General features: G+C 29.8%; 1 protein-coding gene across 1 annotated transcript in view; it reads right to left on the bottom strand.

The window, feature by feature from the left end:
• Positions 1 to 2,604, bottom strand: part of LOC132032038 (uncharacterized) — a 9,739-nt gene extending 7,135 nt beyond the window's left edge. The window contains exons 1-3 of the mRNA XM_059421859.1: positions 2,340 to 2,604; positions 2,012 to 2,150; positions 6 to 305 (exon numbers count right to left, since the gene is read on the bottom strand). Of these exons, the coding sequence (XP_059277842.1) occupies positions 6 to 305; positions 2,012 to 2,128 (417 nt within the window). The 5' untranslated portion in view covers positions 2,129 to 2,150; positions 2,340 to 2,604. The remainder of the gene's footprint in view (positions 1 to 5; positions 306 to 2,011; positions 2,151 to 2,339) is intronic.
• Between the last annotated feature and the right edge of the window lie 14,257 nt (positions 2,605 to 16,861).

Genomic DNA, 16,861 nt, shown 5'->3' with positions numbered 1-16,861 from the left:
CCGACCCGCTGCAGGTCGGAAGCGGTTTCAGGTTTAGCATCCGAGATAACGACAATATCTCCAGGCAATGTTCGATAAGGCTCCCTGCCATCACCACATACATTCCTCCAATAATCAACCTTAACATCAAAAAATAGTGATCCATATGGTTTTACTTCATAGAAGGAGATCAATTCACCAAAGGGTGCTTTGTCTATGACTTCCAAAGAAGCGGCTAAACTTGCTCGTGTTTCTTCCAGTAAAGGGACAGAAAATGAACCGAGGTAATGATCTACTGATTCAAATGATTCTGGAATATTCTTCACCTACACAACAGGTTTAAATGAATGAGACAAGTGAAGGAGAAACAAGCAACTTATTTTGGCATTGTGGGAAGCCATGCATTTCATTTACAAGTTCGTAGCAATAATATCTTCTTTAAGGTGCTCTTCATATACACCATTTACATGGGAGTAAACAAGCTACTTATTCTCTTTAAAGCTCCAAAGCAATCTAATCTTTCAAAGAGGAAAAGGAAACTTTAGAAGTTAAAAACATTTAGGGGTTTTTGGAGATGGCGTTTTCCAATTTTTTCAAGTTTGATTACCCAAAATTTTTTAAAAACGGATTCTTTAGAAAAACAAGTTCCTTTAAAATAAGTAAATGACTTCCCTAGTGGAGTTGGAAAAAACAAGTTCCACATCCGCACTAATGGTCTCCTGACCACCCCCCAACACAACCTACCCCCACCCCCATAACCCCCATTCCCGCTACCCCTACACACCTTACCCCCATTTCTTCTGTATAGATTATATAGAAACACTTTTTTGGGACAATATTTTCTGCTTACGCACCGGACAAAATAAAATAAGAAAGTAAACCACTTATTTTCTAGAAAATATTTTTTGTGAAAAACATTTTCCTGCTTACCAAACACACCCTTAGAGAAAAATAATCAAGAAATAGGCAAAAAATATTCAGTTCTTAGGCGTCTCAGTTGATGTTTCTCTCTATGCTCTCTTCACTAAACCAGCAGATGTGAAAAAACTATTTAAAGATCAAGAAAATCATAGAGAGAAAATGCGTTCAGAATGCAAAAAGTTAGATTTTAGGGATATATTAAATCAACGAAAAATCCTTCTTTCCAAATTGCAAAATAAAATATTGTGCAAAACGTCAGTCATGTAGCATTTTCATATATACATCACAGGCTACTAAACTGCAAAACTCCTGTAGGTCACAGACTAATATACACACAGGCCATGGAAAAATATATTTAAGAGAATTAAGAATTAATGGTCAAAAACACACCTGAACTATCATTTTTTCAACAGCTTCACATTCCAACTATCAGTTATTCCCTTTTCCTTACCTGAATTATCACCATCTTATGTATTAAAACACATCTCAACTACTAGATGTCTCCATTTCCTTACCTGAACTATCACCATCTAATGTATTAAAACACACCTCAACTATCATGATACAATTTAGGGTTTTCATGTAGGAAAAGGGAATAACTGATAATTGAGGTGTGTTTTAATACATAGATGGTGTTAGTTCAGGTAAGGGAAAGGAACAACCGATAGTTTGGATGAGAAACTCGTGAAAAAGAATGATATTTCAGGTGTGTTTTTTACCATCATCCCAAAGGAAAAACATTTTCTTTCAAGATCACACCCTTAAACCAAAATAAGTAGCCAATTATCAGCTATTCCCTTTTGCTTACTTGAACTATCACCATCTATCTATATACTAAATACACCTCAAATATCATATGTCCCTTCTCCTACGTGATAGGGTTTTCAGGTAGAAAAAGAGAACAACCGATAGTCGAGGCGTCTTTCATTCAACATACATGGCGATAGTTCAGGTAAGGAAAAGCAAACAGAAAACTTTTGATAGTTTGATAGTTGGATGTGAAGCTCGCGAAAAAATGACAGTTGATGTGTATTTTTTTACCATTATCTAAATAAAAAAATTATTTTCTTTCAAGATCACCCTTAAACCAAAATAAGTAGCCAAAACGTACCTGATATTCATATAGAGTCTCATCAAAAATATCTTGGATAGACCATGAGAAGACCAAATCAATGAACTCATCTATAAACACCGTTCTCTTTTTCATATAAGAACTTCCTTCCATCATCTGATCACCCAAAAGAAGTCTCCTATACAAGAAAAAAAAAAAAAAAAGAACAGATGAATGTCACTGTCCAAATTGTTGCATGCAAGGGAAATATGAAAATCTTGTAATAAGATACTAGTGTACACTGTGCCCAAAAACAAATTTAAGGAAAAGCAAAGATGGATTTCTTAGTCATGAAGGAAAAAACAAAACAAAAGAAAGATAAATCAACCTTAACACAATAATGTACTAGGAAAAAGCTACTAGCAGTACTGTCAATGCTAAAGAAAAAATAATCAAAAGGACTGATCTAACTTTCTTTCTTTTTCAATAGGTACTCAAAGTCCACTTTCTTGATTTCTAAAAGAAAAGAAGAAGCAACTACACCGAACAGGAATTTTTGTACTACAAAGAGGAAAGTTGAGAAATTTGATATGAACAGTAAGTTCTTGGGAAACGAAAGAGGCGGTCTTTTCATCTTGAAGAAAAAAGAAAGCTTTAACACATTTTTCACTTTTTTAAAAAAAAAATCATTTTATTTGAAAATTAATATTTAGCTATTAAAAAACTTATTTTTATTTTTTTTACTTTCGGTACATTCAAGTAATTAAATATTCATTATAAAAACTATAATCAAACACAGCTCTATTTTCAATTACAACTTCAAATTTTTAAATAAAGTGAAAAATATTTGATTTTCATGGCCAAACACCTACTAAATTTGTAAGAATATTTTTTCATTTACATATTCGAACCAAGTTGTATTCTAATTGAGCATCTCAAGTACTAATAAAGTATTTTAATTAGAGATTTTCGGTTTAAATTTAAAAAGAAATTGCGTTTATTTTCATTCGTCTATTTGACAGTTAAGTTAATCATATAAAATATGTCATTTCCTTTAATTATATGTATCAACCTCGAGTAGAAACTGCGGGTTTTACGGCTTATTGATGCAAATGCGAATAATAAGATTGTTGGGATTGAAATAATTAAGGACGTCATGTTGAAGCTACCAATTGCAAGCATTTAACAGCGATAAATCAGACAATAAAGAAAAGTATACTAAAGACACATAATATTTTGATATGATTTGGTCAATTGACCTCATATAAAAGCTAATATATATAAGAAAGCATAAAAACTATGAGATAATAATCTCTCCTTAAACAAGACTTTTTAAACGATTACATTGTAGATGCTATTGTGGTTTTGTTTGAAGGAATATCCTCAATTTATATAAGTGCAAAACTTAATATTCCTCCAAAAAAAATGGATAAATATCTATTTAAGTGCAAAAGTTTTCCTCCAAGGAATAAATATGGTAGAGTTATTTTCCACAAAGAAAACCTTTTCTATCAAGAAATTATTTTTAAAGTAAAATACAATTATTGTAGATTAGATTCTTAATAAGGTAGTAAATTCAGGGCAAACCCTAATAGAGATAACATATTTTATGTGGTTAATTTAATTATCTATAGACTAATGAAAACACACACGTTAAAAAGTTTCAAAATTTGAACGAAAAGTATCTAATTGGAACACTTTATTAGAATTTAAGGTGTTCAATTAAAACTGGGATTAGTTCAAGTGCGTAAATGGAAAATCCTGATAAGTGAGCAAGCAAAGTTTCACTGAACCAATGAATGTTTTATGTTTATTTTTACATATATTTTGTATTAATCATGAGTAATTCATATATACTCTCACACTAATAAAGTTCTTTTATGATAAATTAATCTGATTCAATGTTAATATTGAGGATTAGCATGCATTTTCTTCCATTATCTACAATAAACTAGTTATGATTCGTACATGCAGAGCGAAATATTCTTATTGCAACAGTCAGGGAAAATTTCCATAAACAAATATTTCTATACGTTTTTGTTATACAGTCATTTCGGGATTTTTTTAAATTTCCATAAGACTATAACAAATATTTCTATACGTTTTTGTTATATGTCATGATCATTTCGCTATTTGGATTTTTTTAAGGATTGTCTCCAAATGGTTATTTTTTTATCTAGACTATAATAAATATGTATTACTGTCAATTACCAAATTGTTAAAATAGAGTCGGATTCAGGATTTAAAGTTTAAAGGTTCCCAATTATTTCAAATTAAAAAGAAAACTTTTTATAAGTGTCTAAGAGGAATCAAACCCTCGTCATAGAGGGCAGCAAAGCTTTAGCAAGTTTCATCTTTACTACAGGACCAAAAGCTTAATTACTTTGTTTTCCAAATAGATATTTCTTCTATATTGAATGAATTTCTCAACATAAATATAAAGTCTACACAAAACTTATTGAGCTTTTCGGAAACCCACACCGGATACCTTAGAACGTCCATGAGTCAAAAGTAACGGTACAACTTCAGATTACAAATATTGTTGATGCAAATTTTTATAAATTATGTCAAGTGAGGTATACTGCATTTGGTTTCATTTTAATGCGAAGACATTCAAAATTCACGGTTTAATAACAAATGTAAATGATGTTTTTCATGAATATGAGAAACAAAATAGAAATATCGCTTTAGTGTGATATAACAATTCATGAAATTTGATTACATAAACATCAATTGTCTGTTTTTTGTCATAGATGACACTCGATCAAGTATCTTTTGATGCTGCCTTGATGGAATTTGTGGAGTTGCTGATGGGGTCCGTCCCCAAAAGCTACGTGCTAATGTAGCTTGACATTTATTCGTTCTTGGAGTCTAAGTTTTGCATCTATTAAACGATGAGTCATTCTCCTTGTTTCAACACACCACTCACAAAGAGAGAAATAAAAGTGAAGCATCCTAGGCAAGGTACTATAAGGAAAATAGTATAGGAGGAATAATATAGGATGTGCGCGTTATTTTATTGAGGTGGAAAATAAAAAATAAAAAAAGTTATTTTCAAATGTGTAATGATATTTGGAGTAATAATTTCACTCGGGTTTACAAAGTAAAATTTCTTGATATACTGATACTCAGTTGCTGATATATCATATACGTCGTATAATTATGTTACTCCGTGTTTGACTTGACACATCTCTTAAAAGTAATTAATAATGCTAAATTTACTACATCACCCTTCAGACATAATAAATTCAATATTTTGCTAAATGTATTGAGAAATGATTATAGTTAATAATAAGGGTAAATTAGGAACTAGGTGATAAATTATGTCTTGATTTTTCAAATTGGACGAGTAAAAATGAGTATTTATTTTTAGCATAATGGATAGGTAAAAATAGACGGAGAGAATAAAAAATAAATGGTGCGTAATTCCAGTATCACATATATTACAGGAAAAAGATTAAAAATGTATGAACCTAGAAGAATTAATACATCGTTATGGAAAGTTTTTGAAATATAACCTTCAGCTTTTGGACTTTTTTAAAACTTAAAATAAAAAACGTAAGGGAGCATATATTCCAATTATCTAAGTTCTGAAAATAAAATATTCATATTGAATCAATGAACTCATCTATAGGTGTTCTCTTTTTCATACAAGAACTTCCTTCCATCATCTGATCACCCAAAAGAAATCATCTATATAAAAAAAAAAAAAAAAAAAAAAAGAGATGAATATCACTGCCCAAATTGTTGCATGCAACGGTAACATGAAAAATTGTACTAAGATACTAGTGTACACTGCCCAAAAGCAAATTTAAGGAAAAGCAAAGATGGATTTCTTAGTCATGAAGGAAAAAACAAAACAAAAGAAAGATAAATCAACCTTAACACAATAATGTTCTAGGAAACTAGCAGTACTGTCAATGTTAAAGAAAAGATAATCAAAGGGACTGGTCTACCTTTCTAAAAGAAAAGAAGAAGCAACTATACCAAACAGGACTTTTTTTGTTTTGTACTACAAAGAGGAAATTTGAGATATGTGATATGAACAGTAAGTTCTTGGGAAACGAAAGAGGCGGTCTTTTCATATTGAAAATCAATATGACTAGCAACTTAGACCCGTTTGATCATGAGAATTTTTCATTTTTTTTAAAAAAATTATTTTATTTTATTTAAAAATTATTGGCTAAAAAAACTTTTTTTTTATTTTTTTATTTTTCATACATTCAAACAATCAAATATTTTTTTATAAAAATTATAACCAAATACAACTCCATCTACAATTAAATATTTTTCCCTATATTTGAAATTTTAAAGTTGGAGTTGTGTTTGGTTATAGTTTTGCAAAATATATTTAATTATTTAAATATATCGAAAGTGAAAATAAGTTTTTTAGTGTTTTTTAAATTCCAGTTATATTTGAAATTTTCATGACCAAACGCTGATTCCGAAAAAAAAATAGAAAAAAATTAGAAAAAAGTGAAAAATTCTCATGGCCAAACGGGTCCTAATTTTGTAAGAATATTCTTTCATTTACATATTCGAACCAAGTTGTATTCTAATTGAGCATCTCAACTACTAATAAAGTATTTTAATTAGAGACTTTCAGTTTAAATTTTTTTTAAAAAAATTGTGTTTATTTTCATTCGTCTATGGTAGTTAAGTTAATCATATAAAATTTGTCATTCTCTTTAATTACATGTATCAACATCGAGTAGAAACTGCTTGGGGTTTTATGGCTTATTGATGCGATTGCGTATAATAAGATTGTTGGGATCGAAATAAGGTAGTATGGTAGAGTTACTTTCCACGAAGAAAACCTTTTCTATCGAAAAATCCATTTAAAGGTAAAACACAATTATTGTAGAATGTAAATAAGATAGTAAATTCAGGGCAAATCCCAATAGAGATAATATATTTTATGTGGTTAATTTAACTACCCATAGACTAATAAAAATACACACGTTAAAAAGTTTCAAAATTTGAACAAAAAATATCTAATTTGAACACTTTGTTAAGATTTAAGTTGTTCAATTAAAATAGGAATTAGTTCAAGTGCGTAAATGGAATATCCTGATAAGTAAGCAAGCAAAGTTTCATTGAACCAATGAATGTTTTATGTTTATTTTTACATACATTTTGTATTAATCATGAGTAATTCATGTGTACTCTCACGCTAATAGAGTTCTCTTATGATAATTAAATTAATCTGATTCGATGTTAATATTGAGGATTAGCATGCATTTTCTTCCATTATCTACAATAAACTAGTTATGATTCGTACATGCAGCGGGAAATATTTTTATTGCAACAGTTAGGGAAAATTGGGAAAATTTCCATAAATAAATATGTGTATACTTTTTTGTTATTTGTCATGATCATTTCGCTATTTGGATTTTTTTTAACGATTGTCTCCAAATGATTATTTTTTTACCTAGACTATAATAGTATGCATTACTGTCAATTACCGAATAGTTAAAATAAAGACGGATTCAGGATTTAAAGTTTAGAGATCTCAATTATTTCAAATTAAAAAGAGAACTTTTTATAAGTGTCTAAGGGGAATCAAACCCTCATCATAGAAAGCAGCAAAGCTTTAGCAAGTTTCATCTCTGTCACGACCACGAGCTTAATTACTTTGTTTTCCAAATAGATATTTTTTCTATATTGAATGAATTTCTTAACATAAATATATGGTGTACACAAAATTTACTGAGCTTTCGGGAACCCATACCGGATACCTTAGAACGTCCATGAGTAAAAAGTAACGGTACAACTTCAGATTACAAATATTGTTGATGCAAATTTTTATATATTATGTCAAGTGAGGTATACTGCATTTGGTTTCATTTTAATGCGAAGACATTCAAAATTCACGGTTTAATAACAAACTAGCAATATATGGCCGTGCGATGCATGGGCCAAACATGTTTATTCATTTTAGGCAAAAGTCATAGATAGCCCCCTAAACTTTGTCACATTTTCCTCTGGGGTACCTAAACCGAGGGTTGTACCTATTGGGTACCTAAACTCCTCTAAATTTGTATCACATAAATACTTTTTGCTGATGTGGCAAAAAAAGTGAAGCACACTTTCCTTGGACGCGTGGCCCACTCTTAAATGTTAATTTTCTTTTTCTTTTTTTGATTAAAAACTTACCTTTTGACTTTAATTAAATTTAAGAAGAAAAAAAAAAACATTGACCCACTCTTTAGTCACCTCCCCTCCTTCCCTCTTCGTCTTCTCCACTTCAGTCTTCTTCAGTTCTTTTTCTTCTTCTTCTTTTTTATTTTTTTTATTTTTTTGTTTTTAGTTTCTTTATATTTTGTTCATAAAAATTAACTTAAAAAAAGAGGAAGACAACTGGACCGGTCTTCCTCCTCAATTCTTCCATCCAACTATTTTCCCACCCCTCCATTCCCGTCATCTCTCTCGATTCGACTTCTTCTATCTTTTTTTTTTTTGGTTTCTTTGTATTTTGTTCATTAGGAACATGTATCAGATTTAGGTCTCAAAAATTTCTGGCAAAGCTCCATTTTTTCCGGCAAGATTGACACAAATTAATTATTTTTTTCGGGTGAAAGTCCGTTCTTGCTCCTCATAATTGTGAATGGGATGGGGAAAATGGTTACTAGTTGGGAAGAAGGTGAAATGGGGGGTGGCAGCCAGGTGGGGTTGCGCCGTGGCGCGGTGGAGGGGGTAATGGGGTTCGGCGGGGAAGAAGAAATGCATTTGTGGTGTGGGGGGGGGGGGTGTTTGGGTTAATTAAAAAAAAGTTTTTAAATATATTTTTGATTTATTTAACTAAAGTGTCACGTTTTCATTGGACAAAGTTGTCACATCATGGAGAGTGTAATACATTCTCTTAATTTTGCTGATTATTGTGAAAAAGATACCCAATGGGTACAAATTCAGAGGGGTTTAGGTACCCAATAAGTACAACCCTCGGTTTAGGTACCCCAGAGGAAAATGTGGCAAAGTTTAGGGGGCTATCTATGACTTTTGCCTTCATTTTAATTAGTCAGTCTTTAAGGTTTGTATTTTGAAAATAACTTGTAAAAACATTCCAATTGTTATTATATACAGCAACATATACAAAATGTATTCTATGTACCATCACTTTAGTTATAATTAAAAAATGGAGTTAAAAATTAAAAACATATGATGGAATTAAGTCTTTAAGATGGAAAGAGTCGGACTTTTTCTTATTGTCATGATAATGAAAGTTGTTCATTGATGTGAAAAAGAAAATTAGTAAGAATATGAGGGAAAATTAATATTTTGATCTAGATTTTTTCTTTTAAATTCTGTAATACCTTATATGTATACCTACAGGTTTATATCCATCTCAATTAACTAACTGCTCAGATCCAAATATAAGAACCATTGTTGTATATATTGGATTTTTAAATGCAAAGCTAATAAAATATTTTTATTAAATTAATTAAAATATATTATAATTTTTTATATTAACAATTATAGAAAAAAGAATTGTTACAAAGAAATCAAAATTAGAAGGATATATGTTATATCGTAAATCACCAAATTTTAATTCCGAAATGAAAATATAAAGTAATATATTTTATAAATGTAAAGAAATAATAATCAGAGAATGCAAAGGAGAGTAAAATAAGTAAAGTATTGACAAAGAAGGAAAACGGGGATAAAAGTCACTCCCTCCCTTCACTTTTACTTTTCCACGTTAACATATCAAGACAAAGAAATTTTTCTTCTTATTATTTTACCCTTCACATTAATTACTCATTTTCATATCATTTTCTAAGGCTATTGAGAATATACACCGATAAATATGGATATTATGATAATATATATACTTAAATTCTTATAGAACGTGAAAAGTCAAAAGTGGACAAGCAAAAGTGCACGGAGGAAATAAATATGTGTAAGAGAATTAAAATTAAAGTGCATACATGTATATATGAGAAGAGAATAAATACTCGGTACTATGACATATGTCCAAGTGGGATTAAAAAGTAACTGGTTAAAGTGTAAATTTTATATAACTTTTGGTACAAATTTACATTGCTATTATTCGTCCTCTCTTCACGTTTAAAGTATTGACAAAAAAGGAAAACGGAGATAAAAGTCACTCCCTCCGTTCACTTTTACTTGTCCACGTTAACATATCAAGAGAAATAAATTTTTGTTCTTATTATTAATTTTATTCTTCACATTAATTACTCATTTTCAAATCATTTTCAATGCTATTGAGACTTACACCAATAAATATGAATATTATGGTAAAATATATACTCCCTCCGTCTCATATTGCTTGCCACTTTCCGTTTTGCACGTCCTTAAGAAATCATAAATAAAAGATGTATTTTACTATCTTAGCCCTATCTCTCTCAATAAATACATTCTAATCAAAATTGACCATTTTTAAGAACATTTATTACTAAAGGTAAGATGAAAAAGATTTAATTAATTTTATTTTTAGTAATGTGGTCAAGTAATATGGGATGGAGAGGGTAAGATGGGAAAGATTTAATTAATTTTATCTTTGTTCTGTAAATGAATAAGTAATTTGGACATATATTTCTTTTCTATTATATATAAACGGTGAAGGAGGATGAAAGCTGCCCTATATTGTTGTACTAAGGGGTCGTTTGGTGCATGGTATAAGCTGGGATATTCCAGCACTAATTTTTTGTATCATATTTGGTAGAAGGTATAAATTTATCCTCGAATAAATTTATAACTTGTACCAAACAAGGTATAAAATGCATCCCAACTTAAAAGATGGAATATCCCTTCTTATTCCACTTATCCTGGGATTATTTTATGCCATCTAAAAGATAGTATAAAATAATCCCAAAATGAAATAAATTAATCCAAAAATTATAATCTTGGGATAATTTTGACTACCTACCAAACGACTCCTAAAAGTAATACTAATTGTATTGTCACTTTTATTCAACTTCCCTTTCTATGAACACGTGTTTACCCTTTTTACTAGCTGTGTGGGGGCACAGCTGGTATCCACATTCATTTTCACTTCTTTCTTTTTACTATGTTCATTCTACATCTCTCTCTCTCTCTCTCTTCTCACAGTATCTCTGTTACTAAATTCTTTCCTTGCTCCAAATTGGTCCTGAGCTCTCCGTCCTTTATCTTTGTGCTTATATATAAGTGTCCAAGAGGGACTAACACAACAATAAATAATTGTATCAAAAGCTGTTAAATTGTACATTTTAATCAACTATTTTTTTATTCCACGTGAACATATACTTGACCATATGGGATAAAAAAGTAGTTGGTTAAAAGTACAATTTACATAATTTTTGATATAAGCATTCATTGCTGTGTTATTCCCTTCTGGACACTTATATATAAGCACAAAGATAAAGAGAGAGAGACCAATTTGGAGCAAGGAAATAATTTTAAAAACCGGAGAGAGAGAGAGAGAGAGAGAGCGAATGAACATAGTAAAAAGAAGAAAGAAGTGAAAATGAATGTGGATACCAGCTATCCCTCACACAGCTAGTAAGCTAGTAAAAAAGGTAAACACGTGTTTATAAAAAGGGAAGTTGAATAAAAGTGCATACACGTGGTTATAGAAAAGTGACAGTACAATTCGTATTACTTTTAGTACAACAATATAGTGCAGCTTTCGTCCTCCTTCACCGTTTTTATATAACTAGCCATATATGCCCGTGCGATGCACGGGCCGAACATGTTTATTCATTTTAATTAGCCGATCTTTAAGTTTTGTATTTTGTAAATAACTTTTAAAAATTTATCATAGTCATGACAATGAAAGTTGTTCATCAATGTGAAAAAGAAAATTAGTAAGCAGGTGAGGGAAAATTAATATTTTGATTCTAGATTTTTTCTTTTAAATTGTTTAATATCTTATATGTATACCGACAAGTTGATATCCATCTCAATCAATTAACTGTTCAGATCCAGACATAAGAACCATTGTTATATATATTTAATTTTTTAAAAGCAAAACTCATAAAATATTTTTATTAAATTAATTAAAAAATATGTTAATAAGTGGTAAATTAGTTATATTATAATTTTTTATATTAACAATTATAGTTAAAAAGAACTGTTACAAAAAAAATAAAATTAGAAAGATATATGTTATATCGTAAATCACCAAATTTTAATTCCGAAATGAAAATATAAAGTAATACATTTTATAAATATAAAGGAATAATAATTAGAGAATGCAAAGGAGAGTAAGATAAGTAAAGTATTGACAAAGAAGGAAAACGGGAATAAAAGTAACTGTCTAAGTTAACATATCGAGAGAAAGGAATTTTCGTCTTATTTTACTCTTTACATTAATTACTTATTTTCAAATCATTTTCTAAGGCTATTGAGACTATACACCAATAAATATGGATATTATGATAAAACATATACTTCATTTATTAATCCTTAAAGAACGTAATAAGAGGGAGTGACTTTTATCCCCGTTTTCCTTATTTCTCAATACTTTAAACGTGAAAAGAGAACGAACAATAGCAATGCAAATTTGTACCAAAAGTTATGGCTATATGCATGAGAAGAGAATAAATATTCAACAAAAACATGAAAAGTTAAAAGTGAACAAGTAAAAGTGCACGGAGGAAATAAATATGTGTCAGAGGATTAAAATTGAAGTGTATACATGTATACATGAGAAGAGAATAAATATTCAGTATTATCAAAAGTGAACAAATTAAAGTGCACGAAGGAAATAAATTTGTGTAGGAGAATTAAATTGAACTGCATATGTCTTTACATGAGAAGAGAATAAATATTCAGCAAGAACACTAAAAGTCAAAAGTGAACAAGTAAAAGTGTACGGAGGAAATAAATGTGTCGGAGAATTAAAATTGAAGTGCATACGTCTATACGTGAGAAGAGAATAAATATTAAGTAGTATGACATATGTCTGTGTGGAATATAAAAATAATTGGATAAAATGTACAAGTTATATAGCTTATGGTACAAGCGTTCATTGCGTGTAAAATTTGTGAAGCTCATGGTACAAGCTGGGGGAGCGGTGTTTGTCAATAGAAAAGAGAATAAATATTCAGTACTATGACATATATCCACGTGGGATTTATTAATTCTTAAAGAATGTGAAAGGTCAAAAGTGAACAAATTAAAGTGCACGGAGGAAATAAATTTGTGTAGGAGAATTAAAATTGAACTGCATATGTCTATACATGAAAAGAGAATAAATATTCAGTTAGAACATAAAAAGTCAAAAGTGAACAAGTAAAAGTGCACGGAGAAAATAAATGTGTCGGAGTATTAAATTTGAAGTGCATACGTCTATACATGAGAAGGGAATAAATATTAAGTAATATGACATATGTCTACGTGGGATATAAAAATAGTTGGATAAAGTGTACAAGTTATATAGCTTATGGTACAAGCATTCATTGAGTGTACAATTCGTAAACTCATGGTACAAATTTGGAGGAGCGGTGCTCGTCCCTCCTCCCACGCTTATATATAATAGAAAAATATATATTTCTATATATATATATATATATATATATATATATACCCATGGTACTTTAAAAATTGTACCCGCATTAAATTTTTGTACTATGAGCTATATAATTTGTACACTTTATCCAACTATTTTTGTATCCCATGTAGACATATGTCATAGTACTTAATATTATTTTCCTTTTCATGTATAGACGTATGGACTTTAAATTTAATTCTCCGACATATTTATTTCCTCCGTGCACTTTTACTTGTTCACTTTTGACTTTTCGTGTTCTAACTGAATATTTATTCTCTCCTCATGTATAGACATATGCAGTTCAATTTTAATTCTCCTACACAAATTTATTTCCTCCATGCACTTTTACTTGTTAACTTTTGGCTTTTTACATTCTTATAGAAAAAGTACCAAAAACTATATGACTTGTACACTTTATTCAATTATTTTTATATCCCACATAGACATATGTCATAATACTTAATATTTATTCCCTTATCATGTATAGACGTATGCACTTCAAATTTAATTCTCCGATATATTTATTGCCTCCGTGCACTTTTATTTGTTCACTTTTAAATTTTCATGTTTTAGCTTAATATTTATTCTCTTCTCATGTATAGACATCTGCAGTTCAATTTTAATTCTCCTACACAAATTTATTTCCTCCATGCACTTTTACTTGTTCACTTTTGACTTTTTACATTCTTAACATATTTATTTTCTCCGTGCACTTTTACTTGTTCACTTTTAATTTTTCATGTTCTAGCTGAATATTCTCTTCTCATATATAGACATGCAGTTCAATTTTAATTCTCCTACACAAATTTATTTCCTCCATGCACTTTTACTTGTTCACTTTTGGCTATTTACATTTCTATCTATATTATTTTTCTATATATAATAAGCGGCTTGGGGGGGACGAACACGGCTCCCTAAGTTTGTACCAACAGCTTCACAAATTGTACCCACATTAAATTCTTGTACCATGAGCTATATAATTTGTACACTTTATCCAACTATTTTTATATCCCATGTAGACATGTGTCATAGTACTTAATATTTATTCCCTTCTCATGTATAGACATATGCACTTTAAATTTAATTCTCCGACATATTTATTTCCTCCGTGTACTTTTACTTTTTCACTTTTGACTTTTCATGTTCTAGCTGAATATTTATTCTCTTCTCATGTATAGACATATACAATTCAATTTTAATTCTCCTACACAAATTTATTTCCTCCATGCACTTTAATTTGTTCACTTTTGACTTTTCACATTCTTTGAGAATTAATAAATCCCACGTGAATATATGTCACGATGCGAATATTTATTCTCTTCTCATATATACACGTGTGCACTTCTATTTAAATTCTCCGACACATATTTATTTCTTCTATGCACTTTTACTTGTTCATTTTGACTTTTCACGTTATTTAAGAATTAATAAATAAAGTACTCCTTCCGTCCCATATTACTTGGCCACGTTACTATACTTGACTTTTCACGTTATTTAAGAATTAATAAAAAATGAAGTACTCCCTTCATTCATATTAACGAAGACATGTGTCATAGTATTTAATATTTAATAAGCGGCTTGGGGGGGACGAACACGGCTCATAAGTGGCTTGGGGGTACGAACACAGCTGCCCAAACTTGTACCAAAAGCTTAACAAATTGTACACGCAATGAATGCTTGTACTATAAGCTATATAACTTGTACACTTTACCCAACTATTTTTTAATCCCACGTGGACATTTCTAATATGTCATAGTACTTAATATTTATTCCATAGACATATGCATTTCAATTTTAATTCTCCAACACATTTATTTCCTCCATGCACTTTTACTTGTTCACTCTTGACTTTTCGCGTTCTTGAAAAATATAATATGTGTGTGTCCAAATTACTTGTTCATTTATAAAACCAAAATAAAATTAATCGTTTCTAATCAATATTCTTGAAAATAGTCGATTGGAGAGAGACTATGACAAATGTCTACGTGGATAAAAAAGTAGTTGGTTAAAGTGTGCAATTTATATAACTTTTGGTACAAATTTGCATTGCTATTGTTCGTCCTCTTTTCACGTTTAAAGTATTAAGAAAGAAGGAAAACTCTTTGTCAATACTTTACTTATCTTACTCTCTTTTGCATTCTCTGATTATTGTTTCTTTACATTTATAAAATGTATTAGTTTATATTTTCATTTCAGAATTAAAATTTGGTGATTTACGATATAACATATCGCATTTCTAATATGTCATAATACTTAATATTTATTCCATAGATGTATGCACTTCAATTTTAATTATCCGACACATTTATTTCCTCATATTTTTTAATTAATTTAATTTAAAAAATTATTAGTTTTGCTTTTAAAAAAACCAATATATACAACAATGGTTCTTAGGTTTGGATCTGAACAGTTAATTGATTGAGATGGATATCAACTTGTCAGTATACATATAAGATATTAAACAATTGAAAAGAAAAAAAATCTAAAATCAAAATATTAATTTTCCCTCACCTTCTTACTAATTTTCTTTTTCACATTGATGAACAACTTTCATTGTCATGATTATTACAAATTTTTAAAAATTATTTACAAAATACAAACCTTAAAGACAGGCTAATTAAAGTGAATAAACATGTTCGGCCCGTGCATCGCACGGGCATATATGGCTAGTTTTTAGTAATGTGGCCAAGTAATATGGGACGGAGGGAGTACTTCATTTTTATTAATTCTTAAAGAATGTAAAAAGTCAAGTATAGTAATGTGGGCAAGTAATATGGGACGAAGGGAGTATTTAATTTATTAATTCTTAAAGAACGTGAAAAGCCAAGTAATGTGGCCAACTAATATGAGATGGAGGGAGTACTTCATTTATTAATTCTTAAATAACATGAAAAGTCAAAAGTGCACACGTAAAAGTATACGGGGGAAATAAACATTTGTCAAAAAATTAAAATTGGAGTGCATACATGTATACATGAGAAGAGAATAAATATTCAGCAAGAACGTGAAAAGTTAAAACTGAACAAGTAAAAGTGCACGGAGAAAATAAATTTGTGTAGGAGAATTAATATTGAACTGCATACGTCTAAGTAAAAGTGCACGAAGAAAATAAATGTGTCGGATAATTAAAATTTAAGTGCATACGTCTATACATGAGAAGAGAATAAATATTAAGTACTATGACATATGTCTACGCGGGATATAAAAATAGTTGGATAAAGTGTACAAGTTATATAGCTTAGGATACAAGCATTCATTGCGTGTACAAATTGTGAAGCTCATGGTACAACTATTGGAAGCTGTGTTCGTACCCCCCATGTACTCCCTCATTTATTAATTCGTAAATAATATGAAAAGTCAAAAGTGTACAAGTAAAAGTACACGGGGGAAATAAATATGTGTCGAAAAATTAA

This window comes from Lycium ferocissimum, chromosome 9 (assembly GCF_029784015.1).
Source record: "Lycium ferocissimum isolate CSIRO_LF1 chromosome 9, AGI_CSIRO_Lferr_CH_V1, whole genome shotgun sequence".
NCBI classification, from domain to species: domain Eukaryota; kingdom Viridiplantae; phylum Streptophyta; class Magnoliopsida; order Solanales; family Solanaceae; genus Lycium; species Lycium ferocissimum.
Note: the sequence above shows the minus strand (reverse complement) of the source record. Positions and strands in the feature narration are given on the sequence as shown.